The 25,178-nt window shown below is 41.3% G+C and overlaps 1 protein-coding gene across 7 annotated transcripts in view; it reads right to left on the bottom strand.

Moving 5' to 3' along the window:
* ADK (adenosine kinase) overlaps positions 1 to 25,178 on the bottom strand; it is a 553,898-nt gene that overhangs the window by 511,684 nt on the left and 17,036 nt on the right. For 2 of the 7 annotated variants that reach the window (XM_038408746.2, XM_038408753.2), the window contains exon 2: positions 4,348 to 4,422. The exons of 1 other annotated variant lie outside the window; for it this stretch is intronic. In XM_038408746.2, coding sequence (XP_038264674.1) covers positions 4,348 to 4,422 — 75 coding nt within the window. Of the gene's footprint in view, positions 1 to 4,347; positions 4,423 to 12,554; positions 12,592 to 17,471; positions 17,853 to 22,182; positions 22,252 to 25,178 lie in introns of those variants that run through there. 4 more of the 7 variants (XM_043519910.1, XM_038408748.1, XM_043519911.1 and 1 more) reach the window with 4 other exon arrangements.

The following is a 25,178-nucleotide window of genomic DNA, read 5'->3' as shown; positions in this document are numbered from 1 at the left end:
GGACAAGGCCACACAGCACTTTATAGATTTAAAACTAATTGAATGCCAGCCTTCTGTTGCTTGGGCAATTCTCTGGGGTGGAGTGACTGGAGGTCCCCCCACCGCATTCTTGGGCATCTGGGTGAGGAGGCTATGGAACTTGGGGAGGAGGGCGGTTGGTTACACAGGGGCTGTAGCAGTGGTCTCTGCTCCAGCTTCCTTTCCTGCAGCCCAACCATACGCTGGAGCATATTAGTTTGATCCTCCAGCAGCCTCAGCATTGAATCCTGCCTCCTCTCATCATGCTGCCGCCACCTTTCAGCTTCAGCCCTCTCTTCAGCCCACCACCTCTCTTCCCGGTCGTTTTGTGCTTTCCTGCACTCTGACATTGTCTGCCTCCACGCATTCGTCTGTGCTCTGTCAGTGTGGGAGGACAGCATGAGCTCAGAGAACATTTCATCACGAGTGCGTTTTTTCACCTTCTAATCTTCGCTAGCCTCTGGGAAGGAGAAGATCCTGTGATCCTTGAAACACATGCAGCTGGTGGAGAAAAAAAAAGGGACAATGGTATTTAAAAACACACATTTTATAGAACAGTGGGTACACTCTTTCACGGTAAACCTTGCTGTTAACATTACATACATAACACATGTGCTTTCGTTCTAAAGTCGCATTTTGCCTCCCCCCACCATGTGGCTCGGTCCCCTCATCGCTCCCCGTGGCTAACAGCGGGGAACATTTCTGTTCAGCTACAGGCAAACAGCCCGGCAGGAACGAGTACTTCTGAATATCCCCTTAACAAAAGCACCCTATTTCAACCAGGTGACCATGAATGATATCACTCCCTGAGGATAACACAGAGAGATAAAGAACCAATGTTGTTTGAACAGCAGCAAACATACACTGCAATGCTTTGTTCTACAGTGATTCCCGACTACGTGCTACTGGCCTGGAGTGGTAAAGTGTCCTACCATGGTGGAAGGAATAAGGCTGCCCTCCCCAGAAACCTTTTGCAAAGGCTTTGGGAGTACATCCAGGAGAGCCACCAATGCCAGGGCAAATTAATCATTAAACATTCTTGCTTTTAAACCATGTATAGTATTTTAAAAGGTACGCTCACCAGAGGTCCCTTCTCCACCTGGCAGGTCCAGGAGGTAGCCTTGGGTGGGTTCCGGGGGTACTGGCTCCAGGTCCAGGGTGAGAAACAGTTCCTGGCTGTCGGGAAAACCGGTTTCTCCGCTTGCTTGCTGTGAGCTATCTTCCTCGTCCCCAAAACCTGCTTCCATGTTGCCTCCATTTCCACTGAAGGAGTCAAACAACATGGCTGGGGTAGCGGTGGCTGAACCCCCTAAAATGGCATGCAGATCATCATAGAAGCAGCATGTTTTGGGCTCTGACCCGGAGCGTCCATTCGCCTCTCTCGTAGGCTTGCTTCAGCTCCTTAAGTTTCACGCAGCACTTCTTTGGTCCCTGTTATGGCCTCTGTCCTTCATGCCCTGGGAGATTTTCCACAAATGTTTTGGCATTTCGAAAACTGGAACGTCGTTCTGATAGCACGGATTCCTCTCCCCATACGGCGATCAGATCCCATGCCTCCCGTTCGATCCATGCTGGAGCTCTTTTGCAATTCTGGGAGTCCATCATGGTCACCTCTGTTGATGAGCTCTGCATGGTCACCTGCAGCTTGCCACACTGGCCAAACAGGAAACTGAAATTCAAAAGTTCGCGGGCTTTTTCCTGTCTACCTGGCCAGTGTATCTGAGTTGAGAGTGCTGTCCAGAGCGGTCACAATGGAGCACTCTGGGATAGCTCCTGGAGGCCAATGCCATCTAATCGTGTCCACAATACCCCAAATTCGACCCGGCAAGGTCAATTTCAGCACTAATTCCATTGTTGGGGGTGGAGTAAGGAAATCGATTTTAAGAGCCCTTTAAGTCGAAAAAAAGGGCTTCATCGTGTGGACGGGAGCAGGGTTAAATCGATTTAATGCTGCTAAATTCAACGTCAACTCCTAGTGTAGACCAAGGCTCAGGGTAACAATTCCAGATACAGATCTTCCCTGGGCCTGTTTAAACTCCCTTGCTCAGGGCTTAGCCACTTCCCCAGTGGCTATTTGGGGGGCATCTTCTAAGTAGCAGTCACATGGAACGTCCCTTTAATTAATTGCATCCCTAGGCCACTTCCCCACAGCCCCGGTCTTCCTCAAGTCCCAGCAGCCAGACAGGAGCACCTTCCTTGCTCCCATGGTCCCTACCAGCAGACTGAACTTACTCTGTCCCTGTAGCTCCTTTTATACAAACCTGCTAGGCCCTGAGAAGCAGTCTCTTTCTGACTGGCTGCATTCTAGGGTGCCTAGAGCAGGTGTGTGGAGAACTCACTTCCTCTGTGGTAGGGCTGCAAGGCCTCCAGTAGGGGGCCTCAGTGTCTGGAATACCCCATCACACATAGTTAGATCAACATATCTCATGCAGCATTAAAAGAAAATAAAGATTTATTAAAGATTATCTATAGTATTAAAGATTTATATATTATTATATATTTTTATTATATTATTAAAGATTTATCTATAGTATATTTACTAGGCAAACATTTGGACACACCATTTCTGAAAAATAAAAATAATTAAAACAGTGGTAAAGAGGAAGGTAATAATAGAAGACAGCATTTCACATTCATGAACATTCTACCCAGACTTCAAAGCGTATACAGTTACATACAAACTTCCCCAGAATGAATACTCAGTAACCGCAGGATGACCTTAAAGATTTAATACCCTGAAGGCAAAACTTTATCTTAGCAGAGGTTGATTTTCCATATATCCCTTTATGGAGAACTTATTTTAAGTCCTACATCATTTATTACTACCAGAGTTCAGCTAATGCACCAGTGGCAAGAATCAGGCTTGTACCATGCAATTAGTTTTGACAGCTTTAATTATACTCTAATTTAATTTAAGTTTAATTTAATTAAACTTATTGAAGTTTACAGGGCCACTGGTGCTGAAGGATTCTCTTATTGAAAGTCATATACAACAAAACTGCCTTAACCTCTATCATCAAAAAATAAAACTTGTGCCAAACTCCATCATTCATTATTCAGTAAATTGAAAATGTATCAGTAACTAAGGCCTTGTCTACACTGCCACTTTACAGCACTGCAACTTTCTTGCTCAGGGGTGTGAAAAAATACACCCCTAAGCACTCCAAGTTTCAGTGCTTGTACTTGTTCAGTACAAGTATAAAACAGGCAGAAAAGTTTCACAGGAAAGCAAGAGAAATAGGAGTGAGTTAGATGAGGGTAAGAAGTCAATGATAAAACTGTAATTGTTCTTTTTTTTCTTCCGCTATTCTGGGTCCTATACTTCCATTAACAACCGAGGGGATAGAATGGAAATAACACTGAATGTTAAACATATTTATACAACATGAAGTCAAGAATGAATTGTGACAACTTGGAATGATAGGACTAACCCATTCACTTCTCACTAAAAACAGAACAAAACAGAAGCGAGAAACAGCAGCAGCTGGAAGGAGCTGAATTTATGTGGAAGTATCCAGGGAGACAGCTTGGTGACTGGAGCACTATTATTAATAGCTGAAGCTTTCTAAGCCAGGCAATGGGAGAGCTGAAGTTGCATCTGCTACTTCACAGCATGAGGAAGCTTCATGCCACCAACGGGACAAAGGTGGTGGCACTGGTGGTAAAGTGGCAGGCCTGTTTGGAGGAGTTGTGTAAGGGCTGCAGAATCCGTCAAGAGGACAATCCATGTGATCGAACAGTTTCTGCTCTTAAGTCGCACATCAGAACTACACTGAATACCACAAGCCAGAAAATTAAAGAAACGGGCCAAACAAAAATCCGTTAAAAATATGAACTGGTTCCCGAAGAGGAGGAAAAAAAAATCCATGAAAATGCAGTACTGGATTATATCAAGGATATCGTATGAAGACAGACAAATATTTGTTGTACATGTAGCTATCTGCTTAGGTAAATATGAAGAAACCAGAGGGGAGCAACAAGTGACAAAGTTTGGAAAATACAAAAAAACTTTAAGGTTAAGGGAAGAGAGGATGTACAGCCTATATTAGATAACAGATGGTTACCATCAAATATGTAAATAGATGTCATAGAGAACACTGTAATTGTTCTCAGTCAGCAAGGGCTGAAATAAGCCTCACCATGGTGCTGGGAGAATCAACTCAATGATGCATTAGCGATCTCTTCTGGCATGAGACCGCAATACTAAAAAGGATAAAGTTAAGCACTTGCGTTAAGCAGGTACCTAATTGCATGTTGCATTTCTAAAATTTCTAGAATTAACCATCAGCAATATTTAGGAAATTAATGTGAAAATATCTTTATACTTACTTGTCAAGGAAGTCCTTGTCCACTACCGCACAAATATCAAGTAGAGGATTTCCCATTCCAAAAAGTACATTTTCACTACAAAAGAACCAAAGTTTTTCAAATGTAGTTTAATGTTTCTAGTCTAACATTATATTGCATTGACAAACAAACAGATTAGGACAAAACTAATTTTGCCCAACCAAGGGCTGCATGGTCAATTTGCCTGCAATCCAATCAGCACAGCTAATTTGAACAAAATGCAAACTTGTATTATCTCTCAGTGAATTGCACACAATACAAAAGTCTCAAACATGCACATTCATTTAAGCAACCCTTCAATCAGAGAATGAGCCATGCATGCTATAATCTAGTTTCTAAGAATTGCACTTGGGTTGCATTTGCAGGTTATATAAAGCAGCAATGGTGGACCAGATGGTAGAGTTCCATGAGCCAGATTTTGTTGTTTATTTGAGCAGCCACAAATTTAACCTTATAAAACTAATTGTTAAGAGCAGCATTTAATTCCGCACCACCCCTCAGCTATCCTCACAAACAGAATTTGTTTACTGATAAAATGTTGACTTTTTTAATGCAGAAAAAAATTACTAAACATGCAATTTATGATGCAAAGCAGCAAGTTACCGAAAGGCATTATCTAATGATCAAGTATTTTTATTATAATTAAAAAAAAAAATATTTAGCATATTCAGTCCGTTATCTTACATACTTCAGTAATAATTAAGAACTAGATAATACATGACAGAGGCAAATGGTAGTGAATGCAGCTGTTCCAACTAGACTTTCTAATACTAGATTCAAATCCATCAAATTCCCCACCAAGCCAACACCTGCTAGCTCCAACTGGCTGGTTAAACACCCATAGCATCCGGCTACTGAAATCATTTCTGAAAATTTAACAAAGAAGCCATCAAATATACACCTTCTTCCCCATCAACTGCTCATTTTTCAAGGATTTTCATTAGGCCAATATTCTCCAAAGCACTTCCACAGGATTTCAGCCCTAAAATCTAAATGTTCAAACAAAGCCAGGCAACAAAGTAACTTGATGTGGTTGTCTTTAGCTTTTACACCCTTCTTCAACTCTGCGTTAGGTCACAAGTGAAGGAGTTTCCATGACATTTTGACAGGTCGTCAGATATTAGGACCCTGCATGGAGGTATAGCTGTTCTGCCAGCATGTCCCTCGGCCTGCACCGCTTCCCCCAGCTCCCATTGGCTGGGAATGGCAAACCACAGCCACTAAGAGCTGAGGGGCTCCATGCCTGCGGACACTCCAAGTAAACAAAACCTCCCGGCCTGCTAGCAGCTTATCCTGATGGGCCGGGAGTCAAAATTTGCCGACCCTGATCTACAACAACAATGTATTAGATATTCAATTCAATAGAGCTTAGAATAGTCAAATTTTGGTGTAGACCCATTGACAGGCCAACCCCCGCTTTTTGATGCCTCACTTTTTTAGCAAAAAAATTTGGCTTATGAACGAGTATATATATGGCAGCTATACTGGCAAAGCCTTCCCAGTATAGATCTGGCTTTGCTCTCCACCTGCTCCAGCAACTCTATTACCTCCCACTCTCTTGGCCTTGTCCTCACACTCCTTAACACGTCTCTCCCTGCTCTGGAGCTCTCCTAATACAAGCTTTACATCTTTTGCTATCCTCAAAAAAAGCCAACACTGGTCCCCAAATACTTCTCCAAAAGCCCCATATCCCTTCAGCTGTAAACTCGTGAATGTGTTGTCTACAATCATTGTAAGTTATTTGTATTACAATAGCACCAAAAGGATCCCACCAAAATGGGACCCCTATTGCAATAAGTGCTGTACAACCACATGGTCCTGACACCAAAGACATTACAGTCCAAGGACACAAGACAAGAAGGGGTGGGAGGGGAAACAGGCAGAGAGAAGTGACTTGCACAAAGTCACACAGCAGTCAAATGGCAGAGCTGGAAGAGAACCTAAAACACCTCTCAGTCCAGTGCCCCATTCAATGGGCACACTATCTTGGTTTATGAATATGTATGTTTAAATATAGAATTTTTCAAATGTTAACAAATCTTGTTTTTAATAGGACCCAAGATTAAGTATGTTGTGCTGTGAAGTATATTTGTCCTTGGCTATATCCAAAAATCCTGGATGTTGGGTATAATCCCTGATCCCAGTTTCTCTATAATATTTCTCCCAGTTTCTCTTTCACCTCCACCCTGGATCCCCTCCAATCCATGTTCTGTCCTCCTATTCTATGAAGCTGCTCTTTCACCAAGATCTATATTGACCCTCACCTGGCCAAATTTCAGGGCTCATCCTACTCCTTATCTTCTGCTTCTTGACATTTTATTCAACTGAGGCTTCTGCAACAACATCCTCTCTTATTTCTCCTCCTACTTCTTTAATAGCCCTTTCAGTAGACCCTCCTTCTCATATACCATACATGGAGGTCCCATAAGTCTCTTACTTTTCACCCTTCCACTCCTCTTTTTACACCCTTTCTTTGGGAGATCCTAGCTACTCTCACAGTTGCATTCACCATCTCTACCTCGATTACTCAAATCTACATTTTCACTCCTGATTTATCAGGAAAGTGCCCATATATGGGTTTGGCTGGATGAATACATCTCTTGGATCTCTTGCCATCAACTCGAGCTTAACTCTCCTCTTTCACCGCTGCCACCACCATCCTCCCTTTCACTCCAGCCCATAAACTAGGAATCATGACTATTCTCCATTGCCTCACACATCCAATTGCTATTCAAGTCATACCGTTTCCTGCTCCAAAGCATTACCAAGAGACTACAGTTAAAAACTCATCCAGACACTAACATTTCCCATCTTAAACTCTGGGGCTATGAAATTATATTATTAAACATGGTCAATTACCACCCTGGCTATGTATTTGCCCCTGACAATTTACTCCCCCTTCCCAGGTTTTTTTTTCCTTATAATCTGTACAAGAAATAAATAGATTGTGGTTTCCTGTACAACATTTTGAGTAAATCTATTGGAAATCAGCAATAAGTCTCAGCGGAAGCACCACTACTGGAATAGATATGCACTACCATGTTTTCCTACTATACAGGTATCAAATTTCTACATGCATCACCCTTGCCCACTACCAAAGGCCATAAACTTATATCTTTAAGCACCAAATTCACACAAACGAATTTACCAAGATAGAGCTAAAATTCTGCTAGAAGTTGGCCCAATATAAAGTTAAATTAGAATTTTGGTAATTAATAGCCCTAAGCAAGCAAAAACCAAATGAGAATTGCTGATTTTTTAGCTGACTGATAAAAATTTTTCAGTTTATTTCAAGTTTCTCACTTTCTTTTATGATAGCTTAATCATAAAATAGAAGTTTTATAGTATGTTTCAGTAAATATGGCAATGTTATTAGCCAGGAAAGTTCAATTTAGCAAAAACACTAAGAATACAAAATAAAATATGGGGTTGTCTCATGGAGTCACTGGGCGATGCTCTGGAACTACTCCATATGAAGCCAGTCAGGACTCTGCGGAAGCATGCCTCCTCTCTGTGAGCAGACTGTCTCCAGGGCAAGAAGCTTACACAACTGTGGCCTTCCTCGGGCTGACCTCGGAGCATTCAGCATCCCCTGTTTACACCATGCGCTTCCCACAGCGAGTCTGCACCGGCGGGGCTCCTGGGGAAGCCAGAGGGCCCTGCACACCAGCTCCACAGTCAGACGTGACTCTCAGCCAGCCAGTAAAACAGAAGGTTTATTAGACGATAGGAACATGGTCTAAAACAGAGCTTGTAGGTACAGAGAACAGGACCCCTCAGTCAGGTCTGCCTTGGGGAGCAGGGAGCCCAGAGCCCCATCTGGGCCTCCCTCCATTTCCCCAGCCAACTCCAAACTGAAACTCTCCTGCCCCTCCTCTTGCCTTCGTCTCTTTCCCAGGCCAGGAGGCCACCTGATCTCTTTGTTCTCCAATATCTTCAGTTGGCACCTTTGCAGTGGAGGGGCCCAGGCCATAAGTTGCCAGGAGACAGGGTGTCGGCCATTCTCTGTGCAGACACCATTACACTGGCCCTCTAGGGCTCTGCAACAATCACACATCCTTATCCCACCACCTAGATACTTAAGAAATGCCTAGGGAAACTGAGGCACCTACACAGTATTCAGAGAAAACATTAAGAACATTCTCACTTCATCACAGGTTGTCACCAACTAGAAACTGACAATTTAGAATAAGTGGAACTAAGAATCACTGAATATTTTGTGTGTGCATGAAACAGATCTTTAGAACATTATAGGACTAAATCCTCATTTCAAAAATAATTTTGCAGAGTAGATCTTAGATATTCATAGATTCCAAGACCAGACGGGACCACTGTGATCATCTGCTCTGACCCCTGTATAATACAGGCCATAGAACTTTCCCAACATAACTCCTTGAGCATATCTTTTAGAAAAATATCTAGTCTTGATTTAATAATTCCAGTGATGGAAAATCCACCATGACCTCTGGTAAATTGTTCTAATGGTTAATTGCCATCACTGTTAAAAATGTATGCTTTATTTGCAATCTGAACTGGTTTACCTTCAACTTCCAGCCACTGGAGCCCATTATTAAATATTTGTTTCACATGTATATACTTAAACTGTAATCAAATATCTTTTTTGTTAAGCTAAATAGACAGACTCAAGGAGCTCAATCACTATAAAGCATGCTTTCCAATTCTTTAATCATCCTCAATAGCTTTTCTGTGAACCCTCTCCATCCTTTTTAAAATGTACACACCACAACTGGACACAATATTCCAGCAGCAGTCACACCAGTGCCAAATACAGAGGTAAAATTCCCTTTTATGCATTGCAGGATCACATTACCTCTTTTGGCCACAGCATCACACTAGGAGCTCATGTTCAGCTGATTATCCACAACAACCTCCACATCTTTTTACCAGGATAGAGTCCCCCATACTGCAAGTATGACCTACATTCTTTGTTCCTACATGTACACATTTAGCCATAGTATAACACATATTGTTTGCCTGAGCCCAGCTTACCTAGTGATCCCGATCGCTCTGTCTGAGTAACTTGTCCTCTTCATTATTACCACTCCCCCAATTTGAGTATTATCTGTAAATTTTATCAGTGATGATTTTGTTTTCTTCCAGGTCTTTGGTATTTCACCACTTTTTGAGCCACAATATTTTTAATATCCATATTTATTTTATAGTCTAAGGATTTGTTTATTGTAGAAGGCTAGATATAGTAAAGACTTTAAAAAGTAGGGGTTTTTTTGTGTTAAATCAGCGATTAATTTGAATTTATACAAACGGTGGAGAAAAGCCATAATATTTGAAAAAAAGTGTTGAATATGAGTTTGCCCAAGATTCCATATGCCTACATTTATTGTCCACTCAGCTGCTACTTATATGCTGTAGAGAGAGGTATAACAATTATACAGTATCTGTGTGATGCACTTTGGGATCCTTGAAGACGAAATGCACAATACGTAATATTTCCAGTTAACATCTCAATCAAAACTGAAGTATGAACAGACAAGTGTCAGTGTTGCATATGGGATACTAACAACCACACATAAAATGCCAAAAATTAAAAAAAAGTCTCAATACAATCCAATTAAACGTACCAATTTCTCTCTGCCTCGTGGTCCAAGGGCTTCTCTACACGGCCCCCAGTACTGTACTACCACTCCGCTGTGTGGATGCTGCTGATGCAAACTAAAAAGTATCACGTTCACAGAGTCCTCTTTCATATGCAAGCGATATATGGGAAAATATTCCACAGTGTGCCCTTCACTACCACAAGCTGTCTGATGGTAACATCATGGGAAATTCTTCAGTAACTGCAAGTCACCATTGGACTTGTTGACATAGGCATTAATGAAGATAAGCGAAACTAAGAGGACAGGCTATGAAAACATTGGAATACCAACATTTATGCAGTGTGGATATCCAGATAAGGAAAAAGGGGTTGGAACCCTCATGCATGTAAGCGTTATCAATGAGAGTAATACAGAATAAAAGTATGAAAAAGTAAGGAGGAATTCATAAGGAGGCCTTCCACAAATGACCACTTGTTGAGCGATACTGGCATCTCCAAGGGGACTACAGAGATGGATGTATGAAATCACTGATGCTAGTGTGACAAGGCACCTCCTTCGTCTCACCAGACTTTGCACTCCCCCCTCTCCCCCCCAGGGATGGCAGGCCTGAGGTAAATCAGCCCCACCCTGGGCAGTGTTTGCCTTCCCCCTTCTGTGCTCCTTTGGTTGTGTTTTCAGGGTAGGCCGCAGGGTCAGCCTGATGGGTGATTTTTCACCAGACAAAAAGGAAACTGTATCAAAACTCAAAAACAGAAGAGGATACCTTTCCCTGCCTCCTCGCTGGGGCAGTGAGTTACCCTGTTTCTTGCCCTGGGGTGTCAGTCCTTTCCTTAGCAGGCATTCAGATTTGGCTGTTCCCCTATGGGAAGAAGCACAGGCTCTCAGCCTGAAAAAGCTTGTTTCCCTGCTGCCACTAGCCTTGCAGTAGCTGGTCTCTCTCTCCCTCTTTGCTCTCTCCAGAGGAGGAGTTGATAAAGGCCTCAGGCAACCCTTAATTGGATTCAGGGATCCCTAACTGACACAAGATAACTTCTTCTCAGCTTGTAGGAAAAAGGGCCTTTAACATTCTAGGCCTAACATATCAATCTTCCAGGACCCTCTTGCAGCTGTCCAACCTGACTGTAACATTAGATATCTTAAAGACAGGTTTCAGAGTAGCAGCCATGTTAGTCTGTATCCGCAAAAAGAAAAGGAGGACTTGTGGTACCCAAGAGACTAACAAATTTGAGCACAAGCTTTCGTGAGCTACAGCTCACTTGATCTGAATGCATCCGATGAAGTGAGCTATAGCTCACGAAAGCTTGTGCTCAAATAAATTTGTTAATCTCTTAGGTACCACAAGTCCTCTTTTTCTTTTTGTAGATATCTTAAAGGTTGTCTCTCACTATGTATGTTTCAAAAGTTGTGGCTCTGTTCATCTGCTTAATGAAATTGTTAATAAAGGGATGACTGATAACCCATGAACGTTACTGAAGTCATTGCTATTGTTCCTTGTGTGCTCCTAGAGAGTCTCCAAATGTAACGATATTACTAAGGCCATGTCTACACTTGCCATTTAAAGCAGAAAAAGTCCCTTTTTTGCGCAAAAACCATGGGAGCATCTACACTTGCCAATGACTTTTTTCAGTGAAACTCAGAAGTTTCACCGCAAAAAGAAAACTACCTCTACGAGAGGCATACAGCTCTTATCAATGATGCTTTTGCGTTGATATGCAAGTGAAGACACATTCTTCCTGTTTATAGAGCTTTTAGCCTCCGGAAGATATCCCATAGTGCCTAGGTGACCGCTCTGGCCAGCAGCTCTGATGCCAGGTAAACTGACATCCACCCCTACCCCCTGGGAACTTTGAAACTCCCCTTCCTGTTTTCTTGGCAAATGCTCACTTATCTGGCCAGGTGACAATGCCTGCTCCAAAGAGCAAACAATCCCCTGCTTGGAGCAATGCTGAGCTACTGGAGCTGATCAGTGTTTGGGGAGAGGATGCTGTGTAGGGACCCAGGATGCCCTGCGATCACCTCCCCCCTTCCCACAGGACCTATCGTCAAAATGGAGAGAACTGCACTGTGGGATAGCTGCCCTCAGTGCGCTGCTCTCATCTGCGATGGAAGTGCTTTCACTGGTTCACTATCACCGGTGAAACTGACAACGCAAAAACTCTGCAAGTGTAGACATAGACTAATAGTTGTTCTGACCTTGATAATTCTGATACTGTAGCCTTTAGGGAGTGCAAACCTTTGGCATAGGTTACTAAGGTTTAATGCCATTGGTAATATCAACCCATCAATATTATAAAGGCTACATTGCCATGGGCACACCTAACATGACACTTTAAAAAAAAAAAAAAAGGTAGCTGACACCAGCAAGAGTAGGTTCAGCATTTGGAACCAACACTGTTTCTACTGTCTTCAATTTAGGTATTCCATAAAGAGGCAATTACAACAGAACAGCATTTGGCACTTCATTTTCAAATACCACATGAGACTTTGCAGATCTTATCTGTTAGCATCCAGAGTGGTCTGCTGAGAACTACACAAGTAGTGAAGACAGAAACATGTGAACTGTTTAGGTACCACTGCTCCTCAAAACAGTAACATTAGTATCTTAAATCTAACCTGAGTAAGGGCACGTCTTCACTGGCAACATTAAAGCGCTGCCACGGCAGTGCTTTAATGTGGCTTGTGTAGTCTTGGCACAGCTCAAAATGGAACTCTTAAAAATGTACAAGCAATGTAATTACAGCAGTTTAAGATCGTCGACATAACTTAAGTCGACTTAACTCTGTAGTGTAGACATGGCCTATGTAAAACAAGACAAGAGTCTGTAGGCCATATTGTACAGATATAAAATGAAAGCCATATTTACATGCTTGAAATTACTAGTGAAGTCAGACAAGAGTTAAATCTGGACAGTGTAAAGAAACTCTGACCAGTGTTATTACCGCCACCTTAAAAGCAGTAAAAAAAGCTCTTTAGCATAAAACATATCCTGTTTAGTTTTTGCTTTTTAGTCATGTTGGACAGCAAAACTGAACTGCTTAATTTCACATCTTGGTTATCAATTATTTACACTCCAGGAGGAAAAGTTAAAGGTTAGATAAGATACGAAATAGAAGGTGCAGACTGGTGAATCAAGGATGTGTGTGTTCCACAATTTTTTTTTCTTTTGAAGTCTAAATATTGACTAAGAATAATCTTGTTTAATTTATTTAACTGTCTTTACTGTTCCCCTTCATTGAGTCCATCTAGGCTTGTCAGAGCACAGACCACAGACAGAGGTCCATCCCTCCCATACAATAGGAAATGCATTTTTGACCATTACAAGAATCACAATGCTATCATTAAAAAAAAAAAAAAAAAAAAAAAAAAGCCCTTGCCACAGAAAATGCTTTTTACACCAGAAAAAAATAAAGCCAAGATCACAAAAATACCAGTGGCTTACTTTCCAGAAGACTTTCACAGAAGACACAAACATGCACACACTCACATACATACACACAAAAAACAAAAAGTATCAAATTGTCCATAGTAAAGACCAAGACATTTTGTTGACTTTGCAATTACTACAGAATCTAGTGAAAATAATTAGTAGTCACCAACTTTTAAGTTATGTACATTATTAAATATAAACCCTGTTCTGCTAACCATGCTGGGCAGTAGGTTTGTTCATTAGAGAGATTAAATTTCCACAATTAGCCAATGATATTTGCGAAATGTTTTGGATATTACTCTCTCATTATCACAATTAACAGAAGTAATGAGGTGCAGCCAACATACTAAAAACAAAACCAAAAAAACCCCTCTCTTTTGCTTCTGAATTGACTGCCACTTCAAAAGCCATTTTTATAAATGTCAAACTAATCTTAACTGACCGTACTTTGCAAATATGCATTTAATTTATGCAAAGTACATAATATTACTTGTTTTCAAAATTAGAGATAAATATTTCTTCTTTCTATGCAACTCCAAAATTGGTAACTAGACACTAGTAGCACTGATTTTAATGGAAGTATTTCATCTTCTCACACATCTATCTGCACTTTAGCACAACAGCAGTGTGGAAGAGCGACATCAAAACAGGAATGGAAGTGTATCAGTGTCCAATAACATACGGGGGGGGGGACTTCAGTCTTTTTGCTTAAAAAAATATTTGAAAAATACACACTGGATTATTTTTGCAGCAGTTATGACATTTGGAAAAGTTAAATCCAAGCAGCCATCTGCATTGCTCATTAGCAACCTCAGAGTTACAAACTAACCAGTCAACCACACACCTCATTAGGAACCCAAAGTATGCAATCAGGCAGAAGCAGAGACCCCCTTCCCTCCCCCCCCCCAAAAAAGGCAAATACAGTAAAACAAAAACATAAAGTACTAAAAAAAGGGAAAGCGGTTTTTTTCTTCTGCATAGTAAAGTTTCAAAGCTCTATTAAGTCAATGTTCAGTTGTAAACTTTTGAAAGAACCATAACATTTTGTTCAGAGATACAAACATTTCAGAGTTACAAACAATTCCCAAGTTGTATGGCAATTCTGAGGTTCTACTGAACTACATTGTCTAGACAACAGCAGCAAATAACTTATTTTACTATTAATTGATAATTGTGTTTTATAAGTCTACAAAAACAGCTTTGTTGGTCATTGTAAAGTATGTATAAGATAGTAAGTTTCCCTGGATAGATGGACACTCACTTTTCAGTGTCCAGATAGCTTTACAAGAAAAGTAATGTTTGCACTGTTGTTGTAGCCATGTTAGTTCCAGGATATCAGAGAGAGCCAAGGTGGGCGTGGCAATATCTTTTATAGAACCAAATTATCTTGGTGAAAGAGACAAACTTCTGAGCTCATTAGAACAGACCTGAAGAAGAGCTCCACAGAGCTCTAAAGCTTCTCTTTCCCTTCCCGCCCCGCCCCGCCCCCAAGAGAAGTTGGTCCAATAAAAGTATTACTTCACCACCCACCTTCTCTCTCCCAAAAATAAAAATGTCCGAATACTTACAACATGGTTTGGCCTTTTCCTGTGTGGAGCTAAAGTTATACTACAAGTTTGCTACTAAACCATGCTATACACCCAGTTTTAAATTTATGAAGAGATAGCATATTTCATGAAAAAGAACCAGTGGCGCTTAACATTTCTAGAACACTTATGTAAGACCTCAAAAGCAAATCCAAACAAGCCACTATATAGAGACAAACTTGTACACTGTTCAGTTAGGACAGGGTTTCAAGATGCAATAAAACAGCTATGCATATTCGTTCACAGAAACTCTTAAAATCTTGCTAGCAACAACACTGCTGAAAGCTTTTGACCAATACAGTTCTGTTCACAGCCCAATTACTTCTGCAACACAAAGATCATTTATCCTTCACTGTAATTAATCTGAGACCAGAGGCATTTCAGTGCTAGTTAGGGGTGCTGGAACAATTTGTACAGTGGGGGTGCTGAGAGCCATTGAACCAAACTATAAACCCTGTGTGTGTGTGTGTATATATATATATATATATATATATATATATATATATATATATATATGTATATATATGGTGCTAGTACTCCATAGTTCTATAAAGTTGAAAGTCCATTTCAATTAAATCTCTATTAAGTAAAGCACTTAAGCACATGCCTAACTTTAAGCATGCACGTAGCCCCACTGAAATCAAAGGGCTATTCATATGCTTTGCTGAAATGAAGTTAACATTTGGCTAACACATTGCATGTTTACACACAGGGTTAATGCAGTATCTTCAATACACATTTCACAATCCTCTGAAAGACTCAATTTATTTTAGATTCCAAGCACCTTAAAGCCAAGGCCTGTAGGAACTAGGTCTGTTATACTAATGAACACTGTTCTACCACTAGTGAGATTTTAAGGCAGTTGCATTAGCTCAACATAACCTGGCAGCTGAATAGCATCATGTTGTGGAAGAAAAAGAGTACTTGTGACACCTTAGAGACTAACAAATTTAGAAGTGAGCTGTAGCTCACGGAAGCTTATGCTCAATAAATTTGTTAGTCTCTAAGGTGCCACAAGTACTCCTTTTCTTTTTGCGAATAACACGGCTGCTACTCTGAAACCTGTTGTGGAAGAGTCACTGGTCTATACTCCTTAACTGGAGACAAGGCGACATCTGATATACTGCACGGGGGGAGGGAATGGGAGAGCCAACTTGAAATGATAATTGAACTCAGCAACTTTAGACAGCTCTTCAGGAACTATTGGACTGATCAGTATGTATATAAATATATATGATAAAGGTCACCAGTTCACTTGATAGTACAAGTCCGTTTAAGAGGAGGAGGGTCTTTAAGAAGAAACTAATTTTACAAAAAAAATTCACACTACTGCATGGTAAGCTATAGATTTTAAATCTAGTCACTGTAATCATTACCCATCTGTGACCCTGGCATAATAAATGTGTTGAGGGTCTTAATTTTATCCTCCTCAGCATTTGGGATGATCTAAACTGAGCTTAAAAATGTAGCAAATATTAAGAGTGGATCATAATGTTCATCTATTACTGCAAGATTATGCAAGTTACTGCCATATTACTGTAGTTGCTCTTTCCCCACAATTAAATGTATAGCATAGAGGAAAAAAGGCTTAGCTCCAAACCAAACTTTAGAATGGATAGTCCTGCCAACATTATACACCAAGAACGATTTCAGAACTGTCACAAATATATGCATCTACATCTCGTCCTTCATCAGTTTTACATTGCCCCACATTTGCCCCACATTACAGCAGTTGGATAGCCCATCACTTTAAAGTCAACATACTCCCAAGTGATTTTCCTGGAAATGCTTATCATAGCAGGCCAATGACAGACAGATCCCTCCACACATCCTAATTTGAGACTTGCATTTCAACCCAGATGCCCTCATGCCTCCCATGTTTGTGCAACAAATTATTAAACACTGCAAAGATTTAGAGCAATTTCAGACTAAAAACCACTTTACTTTGCCAGCTAGTGTCCAAGAGAAGAAGAGCAAGAGGATGTAAAGAGGCAGGTAATTTGCTTTCCTATTGGACAGGCTTTTAATTTTGTTTCAACCAAACCCCCTTAAACCATAGGTGGGAGTGTAATAGACAAGGGAGCACCTCAGGGTAGGGTACTTGTCTGTAAACCATCCAGTACGCTCATGGTGCCACATAAATAATAAGCATCCATAATATTGTATATATTTTGCAACGTACAGATAATTGCCATCTGATTTAAAGATAGCACTTACATACTTAAAATTGGGGGGAGGGAGTCCCAGTGGGAGGGATGGCAAACACCAAATGAACAGGTTATGGAGGAGGCGGGGAAAAGGTGGTGAAACATCACAGTTCCCACCCAGAACCCGAGGGAAAGGAACGGGGAAACGGAGCCACCCCAAGCCCACGACCCATCGGGGAAGACAATAAAACTAAGCCACCCCAAGTCTAGGCAGAGGGAGTAAGTCTATGCACTGCTCAGACAGCAGCCCGTTGCCCTAGGGGACGCGCCAGGGGAGCAAGCCACAGCAGCATCAACGTCTATGCACTACCTGAGAACTGGCATGGTTCCCTCCGCACCTTCCTGGCAGGAGGGGTCCCCACTCGCAGCAGCGGCCGTACACAACGCCCCCGCAGCAGCACCGCCGCCGCCGCTCAGCTCCTCTCCTCAGCTCAGCTCACTCTACCTCCCCTGAGCAGCCCGGCCCGCCCACACACGCAGCGATCGGCTAACAGCGAGCCGGTGGGCGTCACCCCTGCGAGGAGAAGAAGAGACTGGGGCGAGGGGGAGCGAGACTCGCGAAGCGGCCGTAGGCAAGTGGAGGGCTCGCGCCTTGGCTCCCTGAGGCGCACGAGACCAGGCACTTACAGGACCCGGAATGCCATGCTCGCGCCCTCTATCCGCCATCTTTCCTGTGGGCAGACCCACCCTCACGTAACCCGTCACCCCACTTTAAAACCCACACCCAGCGCACCATGAGAAATGGGTTGTTTTACAACGATCTTTCTGCCCATATTAAAGATGGCCACTAAGTGTTTGGCGGGGACCCTCACACTTACTGGGCCTCACTCCACTCTCTGAGCCTGATCATCTTCCCTCAGGGGGCTGCCCTATTGCATGCACCAACAAACTGCTGCGGGGGGGGGGGGGGGGGAATGAGAGCGGTAGCTACACCTGTGTGCATTGCTGAGGTCCTGCCCTTACTTCCAAAAGCTATTTATGCCCCACAGTATTGCCAAGCCCGAGTGTTCCTTAATCAGGCGGCAGGTCCAGCCTGCAACTCATCCGTGTGGCCTTAAAATAATCAATGGGATTTTTTTTTTCCTTTTCCCCCAATACAGATTGGGTTATTTTAATTTAGTTGCTGGGTTTTGAGCCTTTAAGATGCACTTAGGTCACAGTGTCCAGCTTTCCTCTGCAAGGGTGACGGCCAGAGACATTCATTTCTTTCAACAACAAGCAGGAAATCAAGAAGTGAAACATCCAAGCAATTTCAGGATCTGGGGCTCTAAGACACTACACCAAATACTGTTGGAGTGGGCAAGACTAATTTCCCGCCCCAGAGCCATCCCTTGGGTATGGCCAGTCAGGGCGACCGCCCCGGGCCCTGTGCTTTGGGGATCCCACACTTTGATAAAATTGTGAGGAGGCGGGCAGGGAGGTGAGGTGAGGTGGGTGGGCAAGTAGGCGAACAGGGAGGCAAGCGGCAGGGAGGTGAGGAGGCAGGTGGGAGGGTTGACAGCAAGGAGAAGAGCGACAGGTGGGGGGGCAAGGAGGAGCCCCCCTACCAGAACCTCCCCCTTCTCCCAGTGCCTCCTGCCCACCAGCAAGCCCCACCCATCAGCAGCTCCCCCTCCCTCTCAGCACCTACCACCTGCCACTGATCAGATGTTTTGCAGAGTCAGATGAAGCGAAAGCTTATGCTCTAATAAATTTGTTAGTCTCTAAGGTGCCACAAGTCCTCCTTTTCTTTTTGCGAATACAGACTAACACGGCTGCTACTCTGAAACCTGCAGAGTCAGGAGGTGCTACGGGGGACGGGAGCAAGGGCATAGCGCACTCAGGGGAGAGAGCAGAACTAGGCAGGGAAAAGGCAGAGCGGGCCGAGACCTTGGGGGAAGAGATGTAGTGGGGGCAGGGCCTGGGCAGAGCACCCCACAGCAGATTAGAATCTTGGAGCCTATGTCCCAGGCCCTGCACTCCCCTAGGGACAGCCCTACCCACCGCCACTCGTTTTCAGAGCTGGAGGTATTTTAGTCACCTCTTGCTGAGATGATTAGCATTCTCCCCTAAGATGAAACTAATGGCCACACTATTACCCACCCCCTCACACCCACCCTGGAGGCGGTGGTTACTTGCAACCCTGTTTGGCCCCCAGGAAGTTGGGACCCTGCAAATGTTAAGGTTGACACCACCTTGGGGGATACAAAAGAGTGGCCTTAGCCATCTAAAATGACTTGTGCCCCTCATCACATAGGGGATGAACCCAGACAAGTGCTTTTTCAGTAGTAAAACGCATTAATAGCCCCAGAATTTATTGTTCTTCTCTCCCCTCCATTATCTCTCTCTCACATTGTTCCTTATTTTACAGCTAAGAGTGCTCATAACCTACATAGATTTGGCATTGATTTATTGTGTGAAGTTACTGCTACCAGAAATACTGAGTCATGAACCTGATGTCACGCACGATATTTATGCCAAAAAAATGTCCTGCTAAGTATTTCTGCAGTACTTTCTATCTAAGAGTGACAAAATCATTTCTCCTCAACCTACCTCCCTCAAACAGGGAGAGTAATTCAGACAGCCCACTTCCCTTTTAGAATTTTGTGTGTGTGCGCGCGCGTGCGCGCATTTGCATTTGCAACTTCTAAAATTACTTCCGCTAGGGAGAAGTTCATATTTCTTATTCCAATCATAAATGCTATAACATTTATCTGCCAATAATTCTGTATTAGAGAACTACAAAATGTTGTGTTCTAACTTTCCATTGCAGTTCTACCAGCACTGCTTTTCTGACAACAATTTTATGGACCACATGTTGTACTAATAAAAGGAAATCTGTACAACCAGTTGAATTTTCATCAAATTGCAGACAGTAGTCTACACTATTTTTATCATGCTGCTCTTCCCTTTAGAAGTCAAAGGACCAAATCCTTGAGCACACTTTATGCCTCCGACTATGCAAGGCAGCCAAAAAGCCAGCCATGGGGGGGGAGGGGAGGGGACTTCCCTTGTGTAAACAGAATCCTGAGGTGGCTTATAGCCACCTTCACAGCTCTAGGACCACTACCTCCAGGCATAGGACCCAGTTAAAGTCTTCCGTCCCATCTAAAATAGCTGAGAGGTGGTTTCATACAGATTTATAAAGTTAGTTGGTTATCTATTCATAGTCTCTATCCTATAAAGTGTGGATTACGTCAAATGGAATTTTTTTTCTGTTTAGAATTGCAACAATTCTGTGTTTTCCTTCTTACAAAAGGCAAAATGCATATCTCTAATTCATCATTTTTAGTTTTGATGGCTCTTTATGAAGAGATGAGTTGCTTATATGCATCTTAGGTACAACTTTTGAAAGTTAGTTCAGTATCTCTCTCTTATCTGGGTTATTCAATCTATTATACACCAAGAAATACTTTGTGTGGATTGGTTTCAGAGTGGTAGCCACGTTATCAAAAAAAAAAAAAAAAAAAGGAGTACTTGTAGCACCTTAGAGACTAACAAATTTATCTGGGCATAAGCTTTCGTGGGCTAAAACCCACTTTGTCAGATGCACGAATGCTTATGCCCAAATAAATTTGTTAGTCTCTAAAGTGCCACAAGTACTCCTCGATTTTTTAATGTGGATTATTATTCAGGAATAATAGGAGAGCGACTGAAACCAAAGTGTGCTTTATTTCTTTAATTACAGTATCTGATAGCAGTTCAGATACCACAGTGAGGTGAGTGATATTTTATCAAGCTGAGTGATTGCCAATGAGGAGAGGAATAGAGAAAAAGAAGAGGGAAAGAATAGAAAGAAAAAAAAGTGCACCCTTTACATACTTCTTAGGTATACTCAGTAAAGGGGAGAGGAATGGAGAGAAGGTCACCTGCTTCTCTTCCTTTCTTTCAAGAATAAATTGAATAGTCATCTCTCTCAGCTAGAATTGTGTGAACAGGGTTTTTTTTGGTTCGCTAACACTTTTACAACAAACAAACAAAAACCAGTTTGGGGTTAAAGGAAACACTGTTTGACGAAAAATGAAAAAGCTTTGATTTGACTGAGCCTTTTTTAAATAAAAACAAAGGAAATTAGTATTGAAACAAAGATATTTCAAAAATGTGAAGAAAGCCTTGCCAAATCTGTACTTTTTGCTGAAAAAAAATGTGTACACAATTTTTTTCACCTAGCTCTATTCTCAATTTTCATAGTTTGTCTCTTTATCTAGGATTAAACAAACAAACAAACAAAATTGTAAACTTTGATCTTACAGAAAAATAACCCACAACACTTATGTAGGATACTATGGTGATGAGGGTCAAGTAAGTATCAGTCTCCAAAGTCCTAACCCTATAAACACACACACACACACAGAGCGTACTCAGGGGGGGCTATTCACATACATAAAGTTAAGCAAATGCACTACTTTCACAGAACAGGGACCTTCAGAAAGAATTTTCTTCATATAATCAGCCCGTTACTTGGTTGCATGCAGGCATAGGAGGAAAAAATATTTTTGAAGCATACCTAACTTGCATATCCTTATATCAACATTTGTAAAGATATGAATTACTCTATATCAAAGTATCTAATTTATGATTTTCATAAAAATAATCAAAATATGCAGATGAGTTTTGAAGGGGACGCCTTATAATATTCATATACCCCAGTGAGGTTAATACTAATCGATTTCAACAGGATACTGTTTTCCTACACTTCTCTAGAAATGTCAATTAACCTTTTGTTAGCAATACATTCCCCAATCCTAGAATTGGATCCACACAGCAGACCCTTACACATGTACAGAGCAGGACCCTGGTGGGAAAGCTCCAAGGACAGTTGAGATATCTGTGAACCATCTCTGTACAAGTGGACAAAAACCCCACAAACATGGTTTGTTTCCTCCTCACCCCCCAGTAACTCAAATTCAATATCACAACCCTGAATCACAAGCGATTGCTCTCCATAATACACTTGCTCTCCATAATACACTATAAGCAAAAATAAAAAACAGAGTAAACCAAAATTAAGCCCTAGATCCAACAGTTTCTTTTACACTCACTACTTGTCCACATTGACTCTCCAACAATTTCCACACAAAAAGGAGAGGAAGAAATTCCCCCACCCACTTGTCCCATTTCCAGTTACCTTACAAGTTTATTTGCAGGTAAGATCAGCTGACCTGATTAGATGAGTAATGCTACCCAGCTGCCGTCCTTCTGTCCCTGACCAGTTGGTTAGAAAGGAACTCACAAAAGACCTGGGAAGAATCCAATTGAATTTCAGAATTCATTATCAAACTTGCATATTTGCTGGGAACAGTGAACCCAGAGAGACAATGTAGACAATGAGGGGAAATATGGATGGTTATAGCCCAAGAGAGTTCTTTCCAGAGACCCCCAAAGTGCTTGTACACCCCTTCATACACAGCATGAAATGAATACATTTAAATAAACAACAAAATAAATAGGTCTCTGTTCCAATCTGATAATGGACAAGAATAAAAATTGAACTGGATAATTTTTGTTCTGGCAACTCAGGCATGATTACTTCACGTTTTGAACAATAACATGTGGGGCCCTTAGTACTAATTATAGAATTAAGTAATTGCAAAGGAGAAACAGATCCTCCATCATTATAATGCTGGCATTTTCAGTTGGCCATTCAACTAACTGCTTTGGAAGATATATATTTATGTCCCAACAGCAGCCAGAGGAAAGTTTGTTGCTCATATTTCCTCATAGAATGAAACCAAAGCACCTTTGTGCTCTGCTCATCTTTCTAAAGAAAAAGTTTTCTAAAATATTACTCCCTAAATTTCCACCTGTCAACAATATACTTATTGGTTTTATCTGTCTTTCGGGACCCAATACTGCAAGCTAATACATACAGTCACACCTCTGCATAGAGCCACACTGAAGTCAGTTCCCATGTGGCCAATGAGAATACTCATATGAGCAAAGTTATGCACCTGCTTACCTGTTTTTTTTTTATATATATATATATATATATATATATATATATATATATAAATTGGGCCCTACAAGGGGATCTGGGAAGGAAAAAGATGCACAGATCTGAGGGGGTGAAAACAAAGGACAGAAATAAAAGATTAGGGTGAAATGAAAAAAGCAAGAGAAATAAAACAAAGTGAATTGCTCACTTCTAGATGGAAAATTTATTGGTGTTTATTTAAGATACCAATCTAGTTTACAGTCGAGTTTATTTGGAGTGGTAACTGAAAGAAGACACAATAAAACCTCTCCCCTAAAATTATGCAATCTTCCTTTACTTGAAAGAAGTCTGGAAAGGGAATCATTTTAAAATGCATGAAATACTAGTAACTTAGCAAAGAAGCTAACTGTAAAATAACATAAATAAAAAAAACTTTGCATTTTTTTAAATACATGGATAAATAGATCAGAGCGCAAATTCAACTTTAATTATAAGCAACAACTCTTCCTAAAAACCATTAATAATTGTGTGCTTGATAACTTAGTCTAAGAAGAATAAGTTGCCTAATACTAATAAAGAAAGGAGGATATCGGGCTTTGTATTTTTAGTTTAAAACATCAACTGCCAAAATTGAATGTTTACCTATTCTGCATGTAGACAAATCAATTTCTTCAAACTGCCATCTACATCATGACCATCCAATTAATAAAAGAGATGCAGAGCATCCACACGAAAATGATAATGTAGCTGACAGGACTTTGTCACAGGAAAGAATGGCATTTGCTAGAAAGAGCGCCCAAGGAAGTTGTTCATTTGCCTGTTCCATATATACATATATAGAGAGAATTTTTTAGAGGAATTTTCAAATTATTTTATAGTCTCAGCAACAATTTATGCAATGACATATATTGCAATTTATGCAATGACATAACATCTTCTGTATTATCCTCTATCCCCATCCTTAAATAACTTACCTTTTTGTTTGCCTTTTTTTAAATCACAGCTGTACAATGAGCAGAGCTCTTCCTTGAGCTGTCCACGGTGATGCCCACATCCTTTCCCTGAGTTGGTAAAGTTAATTTAGAACCCAGTAAGGTGTATGAGTAGTTCACATTTTTCCCACCCATACAAACTACTTTACATTTATCAACACTGAGTTTCATTTGCCATGCCATCATGTTGCCCATTCACCTAGCTTGGTTAGGTCTTTCTGAAGTTCCTCACAGTTCTCTGTAGACTTGACTAACCTACATAATTTTGTGTCATCTGCACATTTTACCATCTCACTGCTCAGTCCTTTTTCCAGATCATTGATAAATATATTAAGCTAAACTGGTCCTACAATAGAATCATGTGGCACCACACCATTAACATTCTGCCATGATGGCAATGGACCATTTATTTGTTTTCTTAGGTTTCAGAGTAGCAGCCGTGTTAGTCTGTATTCGCAAAAAGAAAAGGAGAACTTGTGGCACCTTTTTGTTTTCTGTTTCCTAGCCAATTTTTGATCCCTGACACTATTTTGCCTCTCACCCTATGACTACTGTGTTTCTTTTAGTAATCTGATATGGAGGAACTTGGTCAAAGATCAGACGATTGGAAAGTCTAAATAAATAATGTCATCCATTATCAGCTAGTTACTGACAAGTTCAAAGCATTCTAAAGTTTAGTGAGGCATGATTTTCCTTTGCAGCAACCATTTTGGTTAGAGCCTAAATACTGCTAAATTACAGTTTTTGTTTGTGGAGTTTTTTCTATAAACTCTCCTCCCTCCCTCCCCCCCCCCCAAAAAAAGACAACTTAAATCATCATCCATCACAGGCTCTGGGTATCCTGAAACCAATTAAAAGCACAATGTAAAAAACAAAAAACAAACAAAAAAACCCCCAAAAATAAAACAAAAACAAACAAGCAGTGATTTTCTTCTCTCCATCTCCTACAAAACACCCCTCAGTCAGCAGACCTATTAAAACTCCAATCCTACACAGCCATTCCAGACCCAACTAAGAATCACAATGGCAGCAGTATGTCACCTGGGGAGAGTCTCTCAAGTAGGTCCCAGATCATTTAAGACTTTATTATGTCATAAACAATGCCTTTTAC

The sequence above is a fragment of the Dermochelys coriacea genome, chromosome 7, assembly GCF_009764565.3.
Source record: "Dermochelys coriacea isolate rDerCor1 chromosome 7, rDerCor1.pri.v4, whole genome shotgun sequence".
Classification (NCBI taxonomy): Eukaryota; Metazoa; Chordata; order Testudines; family Dermochelyidae; genus Dermochelys; species Dermochelys coriacea.
The sequence above is the reverse complement of the archived record's forward strand: the minus strand, read 5'-3'. Positions and strand labels throughout refer to the sequence as shown.